We start from the raw sequence: 15,669 nt of genomic DNA, 5'->3' as shown, positions 1-15,669 counted from the left end.
ATTCAGAATTCCACGTTATCAAAATATTTTCACTCAACATGATGACTCACTTCAAAGATGTGGTCAGGATGGTTAAATTGTTTGGCTTACATTCCCACAGCTTGAGATAAAAACCGTATAGTTTCTTGTCTGAAAATGTACAGGTAATGTCGACCAACTTAGATTGAACTCGAATGATAATTGCTTTATTTTGGTTTCAACCTGTGTGGCAAAAGTCTGCTGTCCATTGTTTTCTGTAACATGCACAAAAGAGTCTTACCTTCTCAGAGTGGAATGTAATCAGATCTATTCCAAGTTGAATATGACTTAAATTCCTTGTGTTAATTCACTATCTTTGTGTATAAAATGTACACATTGCTTCCCAAATGTAAATAGGAGCAGACTCACGGTGTTGCGGAGAAACTTTACAGAAATAGCTGAGGTGTACACGATTTGATAGGATAGGTTTGGAGAGTTTTATATCGCTACTTTACGATCAAGATAGGGTCGATCATAGATGCGAATCATCGAGCTCTTGAAGGATACTTGGGATAATGCCTATACAACGTTACAAGGTTCACCAGTGAGTACAGGCAAAAGTTCATATTTGAGTTTAAACTATACAGTATGATGGGAATACCTTTACAGGATATCGTTTCAGAACTCACTATTTTCACTGAGTGACGTTTTTTACTTTTAAGTCTTTTATGGTTTACCTTATTTTCAACTCGCTTGCAAATATCGAGGTCTTGGAAAACAATTTTGGAAAGGTGATTCAGATCGGATTCGTACACCATAATTGTTTTGTTGTCCAACATTTCATCTACATTGTACATGTAGGATAAGATAAAAAGGTTAATAAGATGATTGGAAAATGTAGCTAGGATTATCTATCTTTTGGATGGAATTGAGAAAAGGTCCATTAAGGATAAAATTCAGTGGGCTATGGTTTGTGCATTATCATTTCCTGTAAGTATATGCATTATTCTTTTCTGATGACATTTTGTCAACTCTCTTGGCAAAAAACCCTAGAAAGCCACCTCTGCAATTACAAAACACCTCTGTACACATGTAGAAAGAAACTGAACAATTTGATTCTGGCTTTGATACTAATATAATTTCATTTCAGCTATTTTCCGGCACCAGCTTACAGGTGTAAAGAGGCTTCATTTCAGAGAAGTCAGCACCCGGCCAAGAGAACAGTCAAGTCAGAGGAATAGTGTAGTTTCATCAATATCTAGAACACTTTCCAAACTTTTCTCTTGCAGTGGCCAGCACCACAGTCCGCCAAGTCCAGGAACTGTACACCAGCTCAAACACCAGCTCTCCTTAGACTCGCAATTCAGCCGGAGCCAGAGCTCTCCGGCGCCATCTGTATATACCGGTATGTCTCGCGGGGGCAGTATGCAGTCCCTATCCTTCGGTGAGCAGTTAACATCCTTTGCATGCTATTCTCATTTTAACTTGTTTAACTTATTGTTTACTAAAGCAGTCCGCAAACGAGCGATTTTTGTTGCGGCAACCTGCAATCATTATTCCATCAGACAAAATTCTTGTTTGCTGTGATTATTGCTGGTCATCACAAGACTGTAATGCAATAAACTACTTTAGTGGACTCCGTACTTTGTTGATGTAGTACACTATGTGTATGCAGTACTGGTCAAAAGTAATTGATTCCCTTCTCACATGCAATTTTCACAATGCTATGATGTATAGTCAGTGACGAATGTTACTTATGACCAGTACTGTTTTGTAGGTCGTGGTAGTTTATGATTCAGTTTCAGTAGTCAGTATTGAGTATCTTCGTTGATGTGCCAAGACTCAGAAGGGACATTATGTCGTTTTGTGTTTGTATAATGTAGATCTTCCATTGGCTAACTCAGTAACACCTTTAGCTTCTCTGTCTCTTCATAACAAAACAGTTTATGGTTTTCAAGAAAAAAATTATTTGATGAAAAACTTCGGCTGGTGCTCATTAGAACACCCAATGAAATAGGTTTATCAAGCGTAAGCTTATGAAGGTTTCTTTATAAAAAAAAGTTAAATGCTACATTTAGCTAGGAGTAGGATCCTGCCAGGCTTTTTTCCCCTGCTTATACCCATTTCGCTTATTTTGAACAGAAATTCAGTCTTCTTATCATGAATTTACAAGGCAGACAGCTTTCTATCTTGAATCTAGTACCAAGTGATGAACTTGCACTGTCTTATTTAGTGTCTAATTTAGTCCATGTAGGTGAAAGAAATAGAAGTTGGGGAGGGGCACAGGCAATTTGCCAAAGGTGTGTAAATATATGATAAACTTGTTCACATTAAACAAATCTCAAGCCCTGTTGTCTAATCAATTGCATGCCATGGAATTGTCATTACAGATGGTGCTGAGTACATCCATCACACTCCCAAGTTTGTGAAGGATACGTCGAAATTCTGGTACAAGCCGAACATTACTCGTGAAGAAGGTAAGTTCATTTAAGATATCAAAATCTGATCACTGGGCCATAATTGGCCATCATAGAAACTGCATTGATAATGGCATCGATAGAATTTGCCGTGATATCTATTCATAAATGGCATCAATAGAAACTGCAGTGGAACGTATTTATAAATGGCATCAGCAGAATCTGCTTTGTGACACTTATTCATGAAAGGCAGTGCTAGAAACTGCAGTGATGTGTATTCATAAATGGCATCAACAGAAACTGCAGTGGAACTTACTTATAAATGGCATCAGCAGAATCTGGTCTGTGACACTTATTCATGAATGGCAGTGATGTGTATTCATAAATGGTAGCAATAGAAACTGCAGTGATATCCTTGTTTCTTTCAGCAATACTGATGCTGAAGGACAAGCACCCAGGAACGTTTGTGATCCGTGACAGTAACTCCTTCCCTGGAGCGTTTGGCTTGGCGCTGAAGGTCTCTCAACTTCCTGCGAATGTGCAGTCCAAAGCTGGTAAGGTTTCCCCTTGAAGAAGCTTCGTAAGCTGTGTCAGTGATGTTGGCTTTACATGTACATGTCTCAAATGTTGGTGAAGACTGTGCGTCCCCAATGGTCTTGATGAGATGTTCCTCACCTCGCCTCTTCTGGTGCTTGATCTTGGGGATTGCCACAAGGTTGCAACTGAAACATGATTGTTGGCCCAAAAATAGCCTGCAGATTTAAAATGACCCATCTCGGGTCAAATTCCGAGTTTATTTTGGAGGTCTCACACTGTCTCATGAATTTCATTGAAACTCTCTTGACTGACACTTTAACCACTTTTCTCGTTACAGTTGATCCCTCCACAGAACTGGTGCGGCACTTTCTAATCGAGAGCACATCGAAGGGTGTGCGGTTAAAGGGATGCAGCAACGAGCCAATCTTCGGTAGTCTGGCCGCGCTGGTGTACCAGCACTCGATAACTCCTCTCGCACTACCCTGCAAGCTTGTGCTTCCAGAACTAGGTAAGTACAACATCTGAAGAGTTCTGATGCGAAGGCCACAAATCCTGTTGAGGTCTTTTCGTGTAAAGGCAACTTTTCTGCTCTGACTCTTTCGGTTTTTGCCATAAGGGTGACGTCTTATTACAAAAAAAGTCAACTGACCAAATAGCAAATGCTAAAGACTAAGATGAGGTTTGGACAAAAGCGATGAACTGGACCTAAGTTGAGAGAACAGGAGGAAGAGGAAAACCTTGTTGGTGACCTATGTTCCACTTGGAGTAAAAGGGTTTAAGTCAAAGAAAGTCAATGATCAAGATCGTCCAATTTTACCTTAAGCTTGTCTGTTGCTGTTACAGGTGGATCTGAAAATGGTGCAAAGTCGGAATTACCGAGCTCAGCGGCCGCATTACTTGCCCAGGGGGCAGCGTGCAACGTGCTGTTCATTGGCAGTGTGGAGATGGAATCGCTGACTGGACCCCAAGCAATATCTCGAGCCATGACTGAGATGCAGAAACTCGACCCCAAGACGACGGAGGTTCATTTTAAGGTGTCATCGCAGGGGGTGACACTCACAGATAACCAGAGGAAGTGAGTATTTGCTGGAAGCAAATTTTAGTTCAAGGGCCTGTTAACTTGTTGGAGCAGTGGAAGAGTGTTGGCCTCATGATCAAGAGGTCGTGGGTTCGACTCCCGGCTGAGTCACTGCTTGGTTTCCCTACTGGTTGAGTTCAGGTGAGCGCCTTTCGAGTTACTCCTTGAAACCCAAGAGGGAAGTTAGGACCAAGAGGGTTATTGCTAACCTTTTCACCCCAACTCAACTCCACTTGGCCCTTAAAAACTTCAAGGACAAGGAACTCCATGTTGCCCTTTACTAGTGCCAGACTTGCTTCACTAACTCTACTGTCTTTCACTTCAGACTATTCTTTAGAAGACATTATGCTGTCAGCACTGTTACGTACTGTGGTATGGATCCAGAGGACCGAAGATGGGTCTCTAAGGATGAGAGTGGCAAAGAACGAGCTGCTAAGTAAGTTGAGAAATATGCCTAAACATGCTTTTTGTCCCCACTGATAAGCTAAGTAAAATTTTGTTGTCGGTTGTTGTCAGGAGTCAGGAGTTGTTCCTTAGGTTACCACTAGATGGAAGCACTGTCTGATTACAGAAATTAATACCTAGGGTCGTCATCAGATGGAACCACTGTCTGATGACCTGGCTGCCATCATTTGCACTTTACTTAACTCTTCCAATTTTTCTTCAGAGTGTTTGGGTTCGTTGCCAAGAAGCAGGGCAACCAGTCGGATAATTTGTGCCATATTTTCGCGGAGCTAGACCCCGATCAACCGGCATCTGCCATTGTGAACTTTGTAACGAAGGTTATGATTGGTTCGAAGTCAAACACGTCAAAGTCATGACCTACGTCCACAAGTTCTTTATAGACTGGTCCCATGTTCTTTCTAACTCGAGGAGGAGGCAAACACAAACAAATGGCCGGTTCAGAATATAGTGTTGAAGGGGAAGTGGCTAGCATTCAGGGCTATTACGATCAAATCATGTGCTCATCAGTGTATTCTGAAAGTGACATTTTTGCCATGATTTGTCCGATTCAAGAATACTAGCCTTCACCCCTTTTGCAAATATTTCTGAAACATGGAGCAGTCCATCTGTTTAGATATGTGTCAGGATTGGACATCCCATTCAAATGTGTGTGGGGTGCAGAGCAGTAAGGATGGACATTGACAGAATGCAAAGGATTATATTTGAAAATTATTTAAGGAATAAAGAATCGTTGAAAGTATTCAAAATAGATTCTAAATTAAAGGAGAAATGCATGATAATACTGCTGACATCAGCAAATTTATACAATGTGTATTAATTGATGATTATGTAGATTTCAGTAGCGAAAAGCTTGTAGATTTTATGTGAGGTAGCGTAAAGTTTTATCATGCTCAGACTTTGAAGTAGGATATGTTTTTAGATATGTTAAAGGAGCAATAAAAAAATTTCACTGTGCTAGTGGTATTGAGATACTCAATTTGTGGAAAAGATGCTCTAAGATAATCGATTGGCAATAAATTGTGGTATCTGATTTTGAAACAAAGTGTTTTGATGGTTGTGGTAATAATCAGCGTCAATAGAAGTAAATTTTCGAGTGGTAGGCCTTGATTTAAAAGATGGCGGCTGAAGGAATGACTGTTGTCATTCACTATTTGGGATTTTGAAAGACAGCTGCCAAATTTGACATTTGTTAATCCTTTCCCTCTGTGATCCAAAAAATACCTCAGAAGATGAATTCCTCTTGCCCTGTTGACTTTTGAACTTGAAAATGTTTGTAAAATGCCCTCCGAAATTTGGTTGTGAACCCTAAATTGGGGCTTCCTCTTGGAATCTGGTTGAAATGAATCAAAGTCTTCCTTATTAATTTTTGTCTGCCAAGACTTTTCTTAACTTGGCTGGGATAGGCCCGGCCCACTGCACTGCTGATCTAGGCTAACATGCAAATGAAAACCCAAATAATATAAAATCTGTATCTCGTACCCATCATAAATTTTCTCAAGATGATCGCTCGGGGATTGATCAGTTGTAAATATAAACATGTTTAACGGTAAACCTGTAGAAATGAAAGAGTTAACATACGTTTACGTTTAAGGAAATACTGTCATTTGAAACGAATTGGCTGTGTGCATGCTGATCCTAGGGTAGACGCTCGATGCTACATGTAATTCACTTGATTAATCACAGTACATTAATACCTTAATTACGACCCAGCATGATCTTATGCAGTGTTGATTAAAACAGCACAGTATTTTAAAAAGCCTGTACATGTAAATTATGTAAATGTAGTATAAAGTGAATTACTGTAAAAAGAAAAAGACATGATATTTTACAGTAAAGCAAATTATTGTAAATTTTTACAGTAATGGCATTGTAAATTACTGTAAAATAAGGTATTTATGTTATGTACAGTAATGTGTATATTACTGTAAAGAAGTAGAATAGACATTATTTTACAGTGTCTTTGGAATTTGCTGTAAAAGGCGATAGTTTTTTTTTATATAATGTGCAGTAGAGCAAAAGACTTTGTATAGCTTATTTGGCCGTATTGACTTGTGCCTGTAGACTCGCTCAGTTTTGGAAAATATATTATCAGGATCACAATGTAACCTTGACCCCTTGTTTATGAGATGCTTAGGGTAAAAGGAGATTTGAATGTGCTGAGGCATTCTACTTGAAGGTTACCGGATTACGTTGTAGCCATTTGACAATAGAGGGACCTTGATCTGAGCACTGAACGTGTGAGGTCACAAGCAAAATCAACTCCACACTGTTACTTTTACCAGCAGACAGAAACATAGATATGCATTCCTTATGCCTGACTGGTCTCATTGAGGCCCTTTGGAGCCCTTGCTCATGTTGCTAGTGACATCTATTGGTCAGGGACTGCCAGCACTGCTTTCAACTGCTCCCATTGTGGTTCATCGCAACTGAATATTTCTCGAGATGCTAAACCCGTTAAAATTATGTTTGATAAAGGAATCAGTTGATACATGTTATTCACAACTGCTTATACTAATTACAAAGTGAGATACGTATAGTGTATATCATTCAGACCCAGATCATTAATATTCTTGAGGAATTTGATGTCATTGTATACAACATGTCTCTAAAAAAAAATGCCGCTCATAAATGTACATAATTTCGTTTGCTTAAGAATACCTTGCAGGTTTCTAATGTCTAAGAAAACAGTTTCTGCTTTTAATTCACATTGTGACCCATCAAAACATTCAGTGTGGGAAATCACATGCAAGGCGTGCAGTACGTGGGACATTCTGACAGAAAATTTGATAAGCGTTTTTTCTGCCTAAGGTAATATTCCATATTCTGTTGCCTATCTACTTGAATATTCATGAGCTGGGTTTTCACAATGAATAATTAAAAGGATTGTTAAAGCTATGGTTAATGATTAATTATGTAAGGCTACTAATTATTCATTATTAATTAATAAATATATTTCTACTTAAAGACATAGAAGTGTTTTCTTTACTGTTTTCTTCCTTAATGCATTGATGGACCTATTATGTCAAGGGGTGATGAAAATGAAAATTCCTATGAAAAAAATATTCCCACGCTCTTAGCAAAACGGGGCTGCAAGGGTTAATAAACAACCTTGTACCCAGGATCAAAAACTGAAAATTGCAGGTGTAATGTATCAAGACATTTTTAACTTTTTCCTAGGAACAAGGTTTCCATTAGCCCTTTCTGAGACATCCTGTACTCTCGGTATACAACGTCCCTGCCCTCACATCCCTTCCCTATACTTAGGTGAGGATGGGTTGACAACCGACCGGACTTGCTCCACACAGGCCAAACCTGAGGATGATGAGAGCAATCACAACCAGACCGCATCGGACATGTTCGCCCTGATGCTTAGCCGCATCTACAGCAGAGATGTAGGAGAGATGAGACAGTCACAACCAGGACAAATTGGACTTTGACAGTACATGTAGGTACACTGTAGAGACACTTGAGACAGTCACAACCACACTTATTGACATTGTGTCTTTCTCAAAAGAATGCTTCCTACTGTCCAGCTGATTTTCGTGAGGGCAAGTCAAGGTAGAGATGGGGTACAACACTGTCCCTTTCGTATTGGATGAGACATGCCATGGATGCCCAGAGGCACAACCCTGAGAGAGACACACAAATCAAGTCCTCTGATATTCAAACTTACTGTGTTGTTTCAGGTTGTACAACTTCGCTACTCAAGTAAGTGAGGATTGAGATAGGTTACAACCCTGTCCCTTGAGTATTGAACAAGACAAGCCACAGATGCCCTAATGCACATCTTTGAGAGAGAGACAACGACTTCCCTCGGCATTCAAACTTGTATCTCATCTAGCTGTGTTGTATCTTGGGGTTTCCACCCAAGCAAGAGTATGGGTAGGATACAACTCTGTACTTAAGTATTGGACAGGACAGTCTAAGGCACATCCTTGAGAAAGAGACACAAATAAATTCCAATGACTTTAAGACTTACTGTGCTGTGTCTCACACCCAGGTAAGGGTAGGTAGAGATGCCACAGACAATCAGAGGCAAATCCTTGAGAAAGAAACGCAAAATAAATTTCAATAACATTCAAACTTACTGTGTTGTATATCATCCCCACTAAAGTAAGGGTAGAGACGAGCCATGTCACCACTGGTCAGAGTCACATCCTTGAGAGACACATATACCCATGATATCCAAACTTATTGTGTTTGGTACAACCCTGTCCCTTCTGTACTGGACAAGATCTGATGAGGTTTAGGAGGGATGGGATACAACTCTGACACTTCAGTATTGGACAAGACGTGCCGCATAATGGTTCAAGGCACATCCTTGAGAGAGACACACATAAAAATTCCCATGGCATTCAAACTTACTGTGCTGGTACCCCATCCCTTCTGTTCAGTGTTGGACAAGTTGTGACACAGACTATCAAAAGCATATCAGTGAGGGAAATTTCCATGGTATTCAAACATATTTTGCCAAGTCAGGGTAGGTATGGAATAAGGCCCTGTGCCTTTAGTATTGGAGGAGACATGGTCTCTTAATCTAAGCACTTGTGCATTGTGCTTTTTCCATGATGATGGACAGTGTATTATGTGAGCAGTGCCACTCATTGGCAGTAAAGAGAATCAAAACCATAATTTTCTGTATTCTTTTATTGAATTATCACAAACGTACATGTAAAAAATGCATATTATTCAGGTTGTAGGAGAGTATACCCCATTTCACGAAAAATGGCACTCTGATTTCTGGTGAAATACTTGAACAAAATGTTACACCTGTATATCGGCTGAAAATTCAAAGTCCAAAGTTTCTGACAATACTTCCTTTGCCAAAATCATGACCAAGAATGAGCCTTTTAAAGTGAAATACTGACACATTTTCCCACCATTTTAGGCTTCTTATGCATCCGGTGCCATTTTTTTGTAAAATAGAGAATACATTATTATATGTACATGCGAACAAGCTTACATAAAATGGATCCAGGGCTCCTCTCAAAAATGATAACCAGGGAGAAAGATTTTTTCAGGAAACCATCACCAATAAAAAAATTACCGGTGAGAAAAAAAGGCCCCATAACCAAAATATGGTTTCCATGTACTTGATGAATGGCGGCAGAAATGGATAGCAGATCCCACAGAAATATGTTCATCTTGTCTCGGACAAATACTCTCTGGAGAATAGCACCTCCAAGTGCACAGCGAACTCGAAAAAAATTCACATGGGTGGTGATCCTACACTGGCACCATTTGACTTTTCAAAGTTTTTTCAAACATTTTCCACCTTTTCCCTTCCCAATATTGTCCGGACTGCGATACACGTTGATATTTTTGAATGACCCAAATCCTAAGTCACTGAAGGACCACTTCAAAAGTGGTAGATTCCACGAGTAAAAATGACCTGAATGAACGTCACATCTCCAAGCAGTACAACTTCAGTTTGGAAGAAAAGCCCAATCCTTTGCTGGAGACTCAGCGGTGTTTATAAATACATCATTGTCTACAGGCCAGTCTGTCCTTCCTGTGATAGTTGTAACCTTGGCAAAGCCTACCTAACACCGAACTTCACAGCTATCAACAAAGCACAACACCAAGTGGGTATCAAAATGTCCTATACACATCATAAAAATTCTTCATAAATACACTGTCCTAGAGAGTCCTGTACAAGCTTTTATCTCTTTGCGTACTTTTGAACCCAGTCTTGAACTTTCCTTTGGAAGTCGTGCTGAAATGTCAAATGCATAATCGTCAGACAAACATATTTGAGGGGAAATCTGCTTCAAACAAGGTTATGGGCCTTTCATTTAGTAGCTACACATTTGAAAGTCAAAAATTTTAGAGTCACTGTACATTTATCTATGAATTTTTACCATTTCTGGGTGAGTGGTCCCTTGGACCTAATGCCTTTGCCGAAGACCCAATTAAAGTGAAAGATATTGAGTGGCAAGTAGCTCATTATGGACTCCCTGGCAATTGCAAATACACACGGCCAATAACTCCAACTGTTGCCCAACAGTAGCAGCACTCAAATAGCAGCAGAAGAAAGCTTGAACTAAGTAATGGGAATCAAAAGTAATAAACAACAGAGCATTCTCACCTTGTCCCTTTCATGGTGTTCAGCAGCTTCAACGTTTAATGGGTCCTCGAAATTTAAAAGATCCTGAAAAATAAAATAAAGTGAATGAGAAACTACAATAATATGGACTACTCAAACTGAGTAACATCGAATACTATCTGTTCAAAGGGTCATTGAGAAAATTGTAAACAAGAAAGGTTATGATTTTTTTATCTTGAAGTTGGCAGGGTAGAAGTTTACATAATTCCAATGTGCTAGGCAGATCAACACCTTTAGTGAAAACCCTTAATCGTTTCAAAAAACCATATTGGTTGGTTTGATTTTTTTCTCCTTGACTGTACTCAGAACTTACAGGTACAGTTCCCTCTTTAAAGAACTACCACTGAATGATTTTTTATCACATATTCATACTCATGCTCAGGATTGAGGTTTAACAAGTTAATTTTCAACATGCATTTTAATACTTACAGTAAATAATGAATTTAATCCCCAAATAACATCTTTCAGTGTTCGAGTCGGAGCCCAGCCTGAAAGGAAGAGGAAATTTGCCAAAGGAATTTAAACTAGGACGAGGCAGATTACTGGCTTGAAATTGGTGGCTTTCTCACTCACTGTCTCAGGAACAGAATGAAATAGAAGATGTTTACGGCATTGACACTCGAATACAGTTATTAGGGCAGAGACCTGTATTCATCCACGACCGGAAGTGTGGCACAGTCACATAGAGCTTATCAAAATGTCAAGTTGTGGTAAATACATGGCTGGGATGGACCAAAGTGGAATTAATTCTCAATCTGTGGTTGATTCTTAATCTACAGAGTCAGGCCATCACAGAAATATGCTTTTTGATAATATATTTAAGAAAATGTGGTCTCACTGGTCAGTTTAGAACTTGTACTTTGACAGGGCCATATCAATGCGCCAGTGACGTTTTGATGGATATTGTGTACGGAAATCTTTTTTTCTCAGGCAATCGGTATTGGAATTTTTTAAAACTTTATTATGCTATTGGCAAAGGGTTCTTCTTGACACATATAAAATTTTGTGCAGATTGATTGGTCCAATGAGTACTTTTTTTACCAAAACCTATGCACAACAATGTACACGTAATGTACACATGTTTTAATAGAGGACTCTGGCCTAGTAGTCAAAATGGTTGACCAAGTATGAAAAATTTGACACTTGCACACACATTTTATCTTATTTTCTCTATTCTGCACGTCCTTTTCATCCCTTTTTCTTGTAGTTGAACCAATACTTATGGCATTATTGTACATATTAACCCTTTTCAGCCGCAATCATGGATTCAGACCTTAAAACTCAAAATAAACCAGAACAGCGAACTTGATCTGAAGTCGAGTAGTGTGAACTGTATATTATGGACTGGGTATAGTCAACAATGTTAGTATCCTCAGTTAGTATAACATCCGTATTGTCCTTTGTAGCATCCTGTCCCCTCCGGCGAAGTATCCTCAGTGGGCTGACTGTGTTCTCGACCGTCGGTGCAAAGATGATGCCATCCGATCGCTCACGCACAACATTAATTGTTGTAATCCTCATTACTGAAGTGAAACGAGACCAGCTACCATCGGTTTTCTCTGGAGGCATTGTCCTGCTGTAGGGCGAGTGGTAAGAGTGACCAACTTGAAATCCACGGCTTGGCTTTTTGCTTAGTTATAGGCATCTTGAGTTGAAGTTTACTCTGTGGAGTCCACATGTAAAGTGACCCCCAGGGCATACTTAGTTGAAGCTTGAGGATATTGGGATGGTTCATCATTGTGCTTCTCTGTACTGATGAGCTGCTTAGATAAACAAATACCTTAGCCATAACAAAAGTCATATCCTAATGAAAAACAAACATTTGGTAGGCCTACACATGTGTCCTCCGATCTTTCAAGTTGAGAATGTGAGAAAATGAGGTTTCTCAGGGTCAAAGGGGTTCACTTTGAATTGGCCACACATGCTCTTTACTGGCCATATGAAGTTTAAACTTGATAGGTAGGCAAGTGTGAATCTGAAGTAATCTGGAATTGTGACTTTTTGAAAATTCAGACTCAGTGTTGTAGAGATTCTACAATTTCTATAATCCGTTGTCATGGTAACTGCCCAAACTTAGAAACCTGGCCCTGGGACATCCAGCAATGACCATATGAACTCAAAAACTCTTATTTCTAATAATGTATATATCCTTTATTTCAAACTAACAGTGCTTAGTAGGATTTAATAATTTTTAACAGAAATATTACATGTTGGGTATTTGCCACGCCCACATCACTTCAACATAGAATTTGAGGCCGGACATAGCAAGAAGATGAACTCGAATAAAAATTTTACAATTCAATATAATTCAAAAATTCCTTTTGCACAGTAATGTGGACATCTAGGGGAATCTGAAAACAGCAGAACATTTGACCTGGGGCCAACACTGGCTCTCTACTAGGGCAGAGACCTGTATTCATCCACGACCGGAAGTGTGGCACAGTCACATAGAGCTTATCAAAATGTCAAGTTGTGGTAAATACATGGCTGGGATGGACCAAAGTGGAATTAATTCTCAATCTGTGGTTGATTCTTAATCTACAGAGTCAGGCCATCACAGAAATATGCTTTTTGATAATATATTTAAGAAAATGTGGTCTCACTGGTCAGTTTAGAACTTGTACTTTGACAGGGCCATATCAATGCGCCAGTGACGTTTTGATGGATATTGTGTACGGAAATCTTTTTTTCTCAGGCAATCGGTATTGGAATTTTTTAAAACTTTATTATGCTATTGGCAAAGGGTTCTTCTTGACACATATAAAATTTTGTGCAGATTGATTGGTCCAATGAGTACTTTTTTTACCAAAACCTATGCACAACAATGTACACGTAATGTACACATGTTTTAATAGAGGACTCTGGCCATTATAAGTGAGGTTAACTCCAAGAAACTCACACCAGTGGATCTCAGGAATGTGACATCAGGTATAATAGTTGCACAGAGTGTACCAGATACTGCCAGTTAGCCTTTTTTAGACTTGAAAGCAGAGTTCAAACACATGAGAAATCTCGGTGACATTTGCTGAGAACTTACCCATACTGTCAAGAGAATTTTGTCGTAGAAGGCTGAGGCAAACTTCCCCATCTTCGTTAATATTAGGGTGCCATATCTTTGTTTTACATTGCACTTTGGGTGGCTGGAGAAAAACGAAGAAACGATAGCGAGTTATCTACCTGGACTGGTGTGATCTATGTTCCGTATTTGGCAATGACTGAGATGTCAGCATATATTGATGCCTGAAGAGAAGCCTCTCCAACAATCTCCAACCACAATGAGCAACATCTGAACTTTGTGATAGAGATTGATAAAACTGCACTAGTTATCAGTGCAACTACTTGCAACCATATTGAAATTTTCAGCCACTGATTTCAAAAGTTGTATGAAGAGCAGGAAATTATCACCCAAATGCCGCCAATTCTAACAGCACAACTGCAATACTTACAACCATATTATACTCTTCAGGGACGTCTATAAAAAATTTGTATTTTCCTCCATGCCAATCACCATCATCAGGGGATATTATTAGTATGAACTGATGGAGTTTGTTTGGGTCTTCGAATTCAGTGCGGCATGTTTTTGGAAGGCTCTTTCCCATTTCCATTACCTCTGGAATAAAAGTGTATACAAAATAGAAAGTATGAAGTATAATTCTTGAGCAAATAAGATAGACTGCATAGAAATACGAGGCACTACTTGAGGAAGGGATGGTGCCACAAATGCAGTAGCAAAGTGATCACCACAGCCATTCTGACCCTGACAGCATTCTTGCTTGTTTGGAATTGGAACATTTGAACTTTTAATAGAATAAAGCAAAACAACTCTTAAAGGGAACTGGAATAGCCGAGCGATTTATTCAACTTTTCGACATTCACCGCCCGAGAAAGTCAAACTTCCAACTTCCTATTCGAGTTCAGATTTGTAGCTCCGCCCCCAGTGCCCGAGCATGCGCAGTTCAATTTGTTATCATTGAGAATCATGTGAGAATCATGTGAGAATCACGTGAGTCATGCGATCTTTCATTCATGAGTTTTCGTAGTAAATTCCATAGTAGTGACGTCACTCAATGATTGACAGCTAGGCGCCATGTTTCATTCATGCCTCGTTCTGATCACCCGATACGCGGGAAATGAAAACGAGGTCATACGAACTGGCTTGGTGGTTTCAGTTCCCTTTAAAGTCTAACTTTAACAATAGGAACCAAACTGGATGTGTTCCGACTATTCATAGTCATACTGACATACACCCGTCAACTGAAAGTGAACAACTAACCTTTGGCAAGTAACCTTTCTCTGACAGATGCTCTCTTCGGCGGACCTTGATCGGGACCAGTCTTACGCTCCTTCAGACGCTTAGATAAGTTTATCATGTTGAAAAGATCTAAAACAAAAAAATCATCTGAGATTTGACACTATGCAGAAACTTTCTCCAACCCATATCTGGCAAAGGGCCTATGGCTATGGCATAGTCCAAAGTAAATTTATCTCCGAGGCTTTTACATTGTTTTGATCCTGGTTTGACTTCTTTGTGATTGTTGAAAAGGTCCGGCATGACGTATAAATGTCCGACAAGCAACAGTACACCGATTCACTCACTTTGTGAACACTGAACAGCTTGGTCTATGAGTATGATCAAACTTCGACCAATCGAGATAATCTGCTCAATAGCAACGCGATGACTGAAGGGTTGTCCTACACTTCCGTTTCCTGGGTGGGTTTTGCGCCTGGCCTTGGAAAGCTGGATCAGAGCTGTGCCAATGTCAGTCGACAGTCAGTGACTGAGTCAGTGAGTGAGTGTGTGTCAGACTCAGAGTCGAGCTCGAGAGCATCTATTCAAGACTAAACTTCCCTGGAACATTTTGCGTTTTAGTAGCTTTTAACACCATAAAACACGGTAAAACTATGAAATATCAGCAGATAGATATTTCACAACACTACTCGAACAATAATAGTCAGCGATTCGGCCTAAATTGGTGATGAAAAAGAGTTTTTGTCTTGCGAAATAAAGCAAAATTTTGGTGGCGCTTCCAACACTAAACACACAAGGGTTTTTCTGAAACACTCTTAGTTGTGCATGAAAGCTAAATATATATAGACTCGTACTTTTA

General features: G+C 39.5%; 2 protein-coding genes across 18 annotated transcripts in view; one reads left to right on the top strand and one right to left on the bottom strand.

Moving 5' to 3' along the window:
- LOC135499543 (uncharacterized) overlaps positions 1–7,422 on the top strand; it is a 105,686-nt gene extending 98,264 nt beyond the window's left edge. For 16 of the 17 annotated variants that reach the window (XM_064790374.1, XM_064790373.1, XM_064790369.1 and 13 more), the window contains 7 exons: positions 1,248–1,402; positions 2,349–2,435; positions 2,804–2,929; positions 3,250–3,420; positions 3,756–3,987; positions 4,316–4,426; positions 4,658–7,422. In XM_064790374.1, the coding sequence (XP_064646444.1) occupies positions 1,248–1,402; positions 2,349–2,435; positions 2,804–2,929; positions 3,250–3,420; positions 3,756–3,987; positions 4,316–4,426; positions 4,658–4,811 (1,036 nt within the window). In that variant the 3' untranslated portion in view covers positions 4,812–7,422. The remainder of the gene's footprint in view (positions 1–1,247; positions 1,403–2,348; positions 2,436–2,803; positions 2,930–3,249; positions 3,421–3,755; positions 3,988–4,315; positions 4,427–4,657) is intronic. The other variant, XM_064790361.1, reaches the window with a different exon arrangement.
- A 1,675-nt stretch (positions 7,423–9,097) lies between these two features.
- On the bottom strand, positions 9,098–15,580 carry LOC135499740 (NEDD8-conjugating enzyme UBE2F-like). Its single transcript, XM_064790681.1, has 7 exons — positions 15,158–15,580; positions 14,835–14,942; positions 14,008–14,171; positions 13,599–13,701; positions 10,991–11,049; positions 10,544–10,606; positions 9,098–10,171 (listed from the first exon to the last, which is right to left on the bottom strand). The coding sequence occupies exons 2-7, from the start codon at positions 14,929–14,931 to the stop codon at positions 10,118–10,120; spliced, it is 540 nt and encodes a 179-aa protein (XP_064646751.1). The 5' UTR covers positions 14,932–14,942; positions 15,158–15,580; the 3' UTR covers positions 9,098–10,117.
- Between the last annotated feature and the right edge of the window lie 89 nt (positions 15,581–15,669).

This window comes from Lineus longissimus, chromosome 15, assembly GCF_910592395.1.
Source record: "Lineus longissimus chromosome 15, tnLinLong1.2, whole genome shotgun sequence".
In the NCBI taxonomy this organism is placed as follows: Eukaryota; Metazoa; Nemertea; class Pilidiophora; order Heteronemertea; family Lineidae; genus Lineus; species Lineus longissimus.
Note: the sequence above shows the minus strand (reverse complement) of the source record. Positions and strands in the feature narration are given on the sequence as shown.

Bases quoted from the DNA above. Each gene is read 5' to 3' on its own strand.
- LOC135499740 (XM_064790681.1), bottom strand. From the start codon at position 14,931: ATGATAAACTTATCTAAGCGTCTGAAGGAGCGTAAGACTGGTCCCGAT. The intron at 10,607-10,990 runs GTAAGTATTAAA...TTTATTTTTCAG, and splicing joins GATTAAATTCATTATTTACT to GATCTTTTAAATTTCGAGGA. The intron at 10,172-10,543 runs GTGAGAATGCTC...TTGACATTTCAG, and splicing joins AACACCATGAAAGGGACAAG to CACGACTTCCAAAGGAAAGT.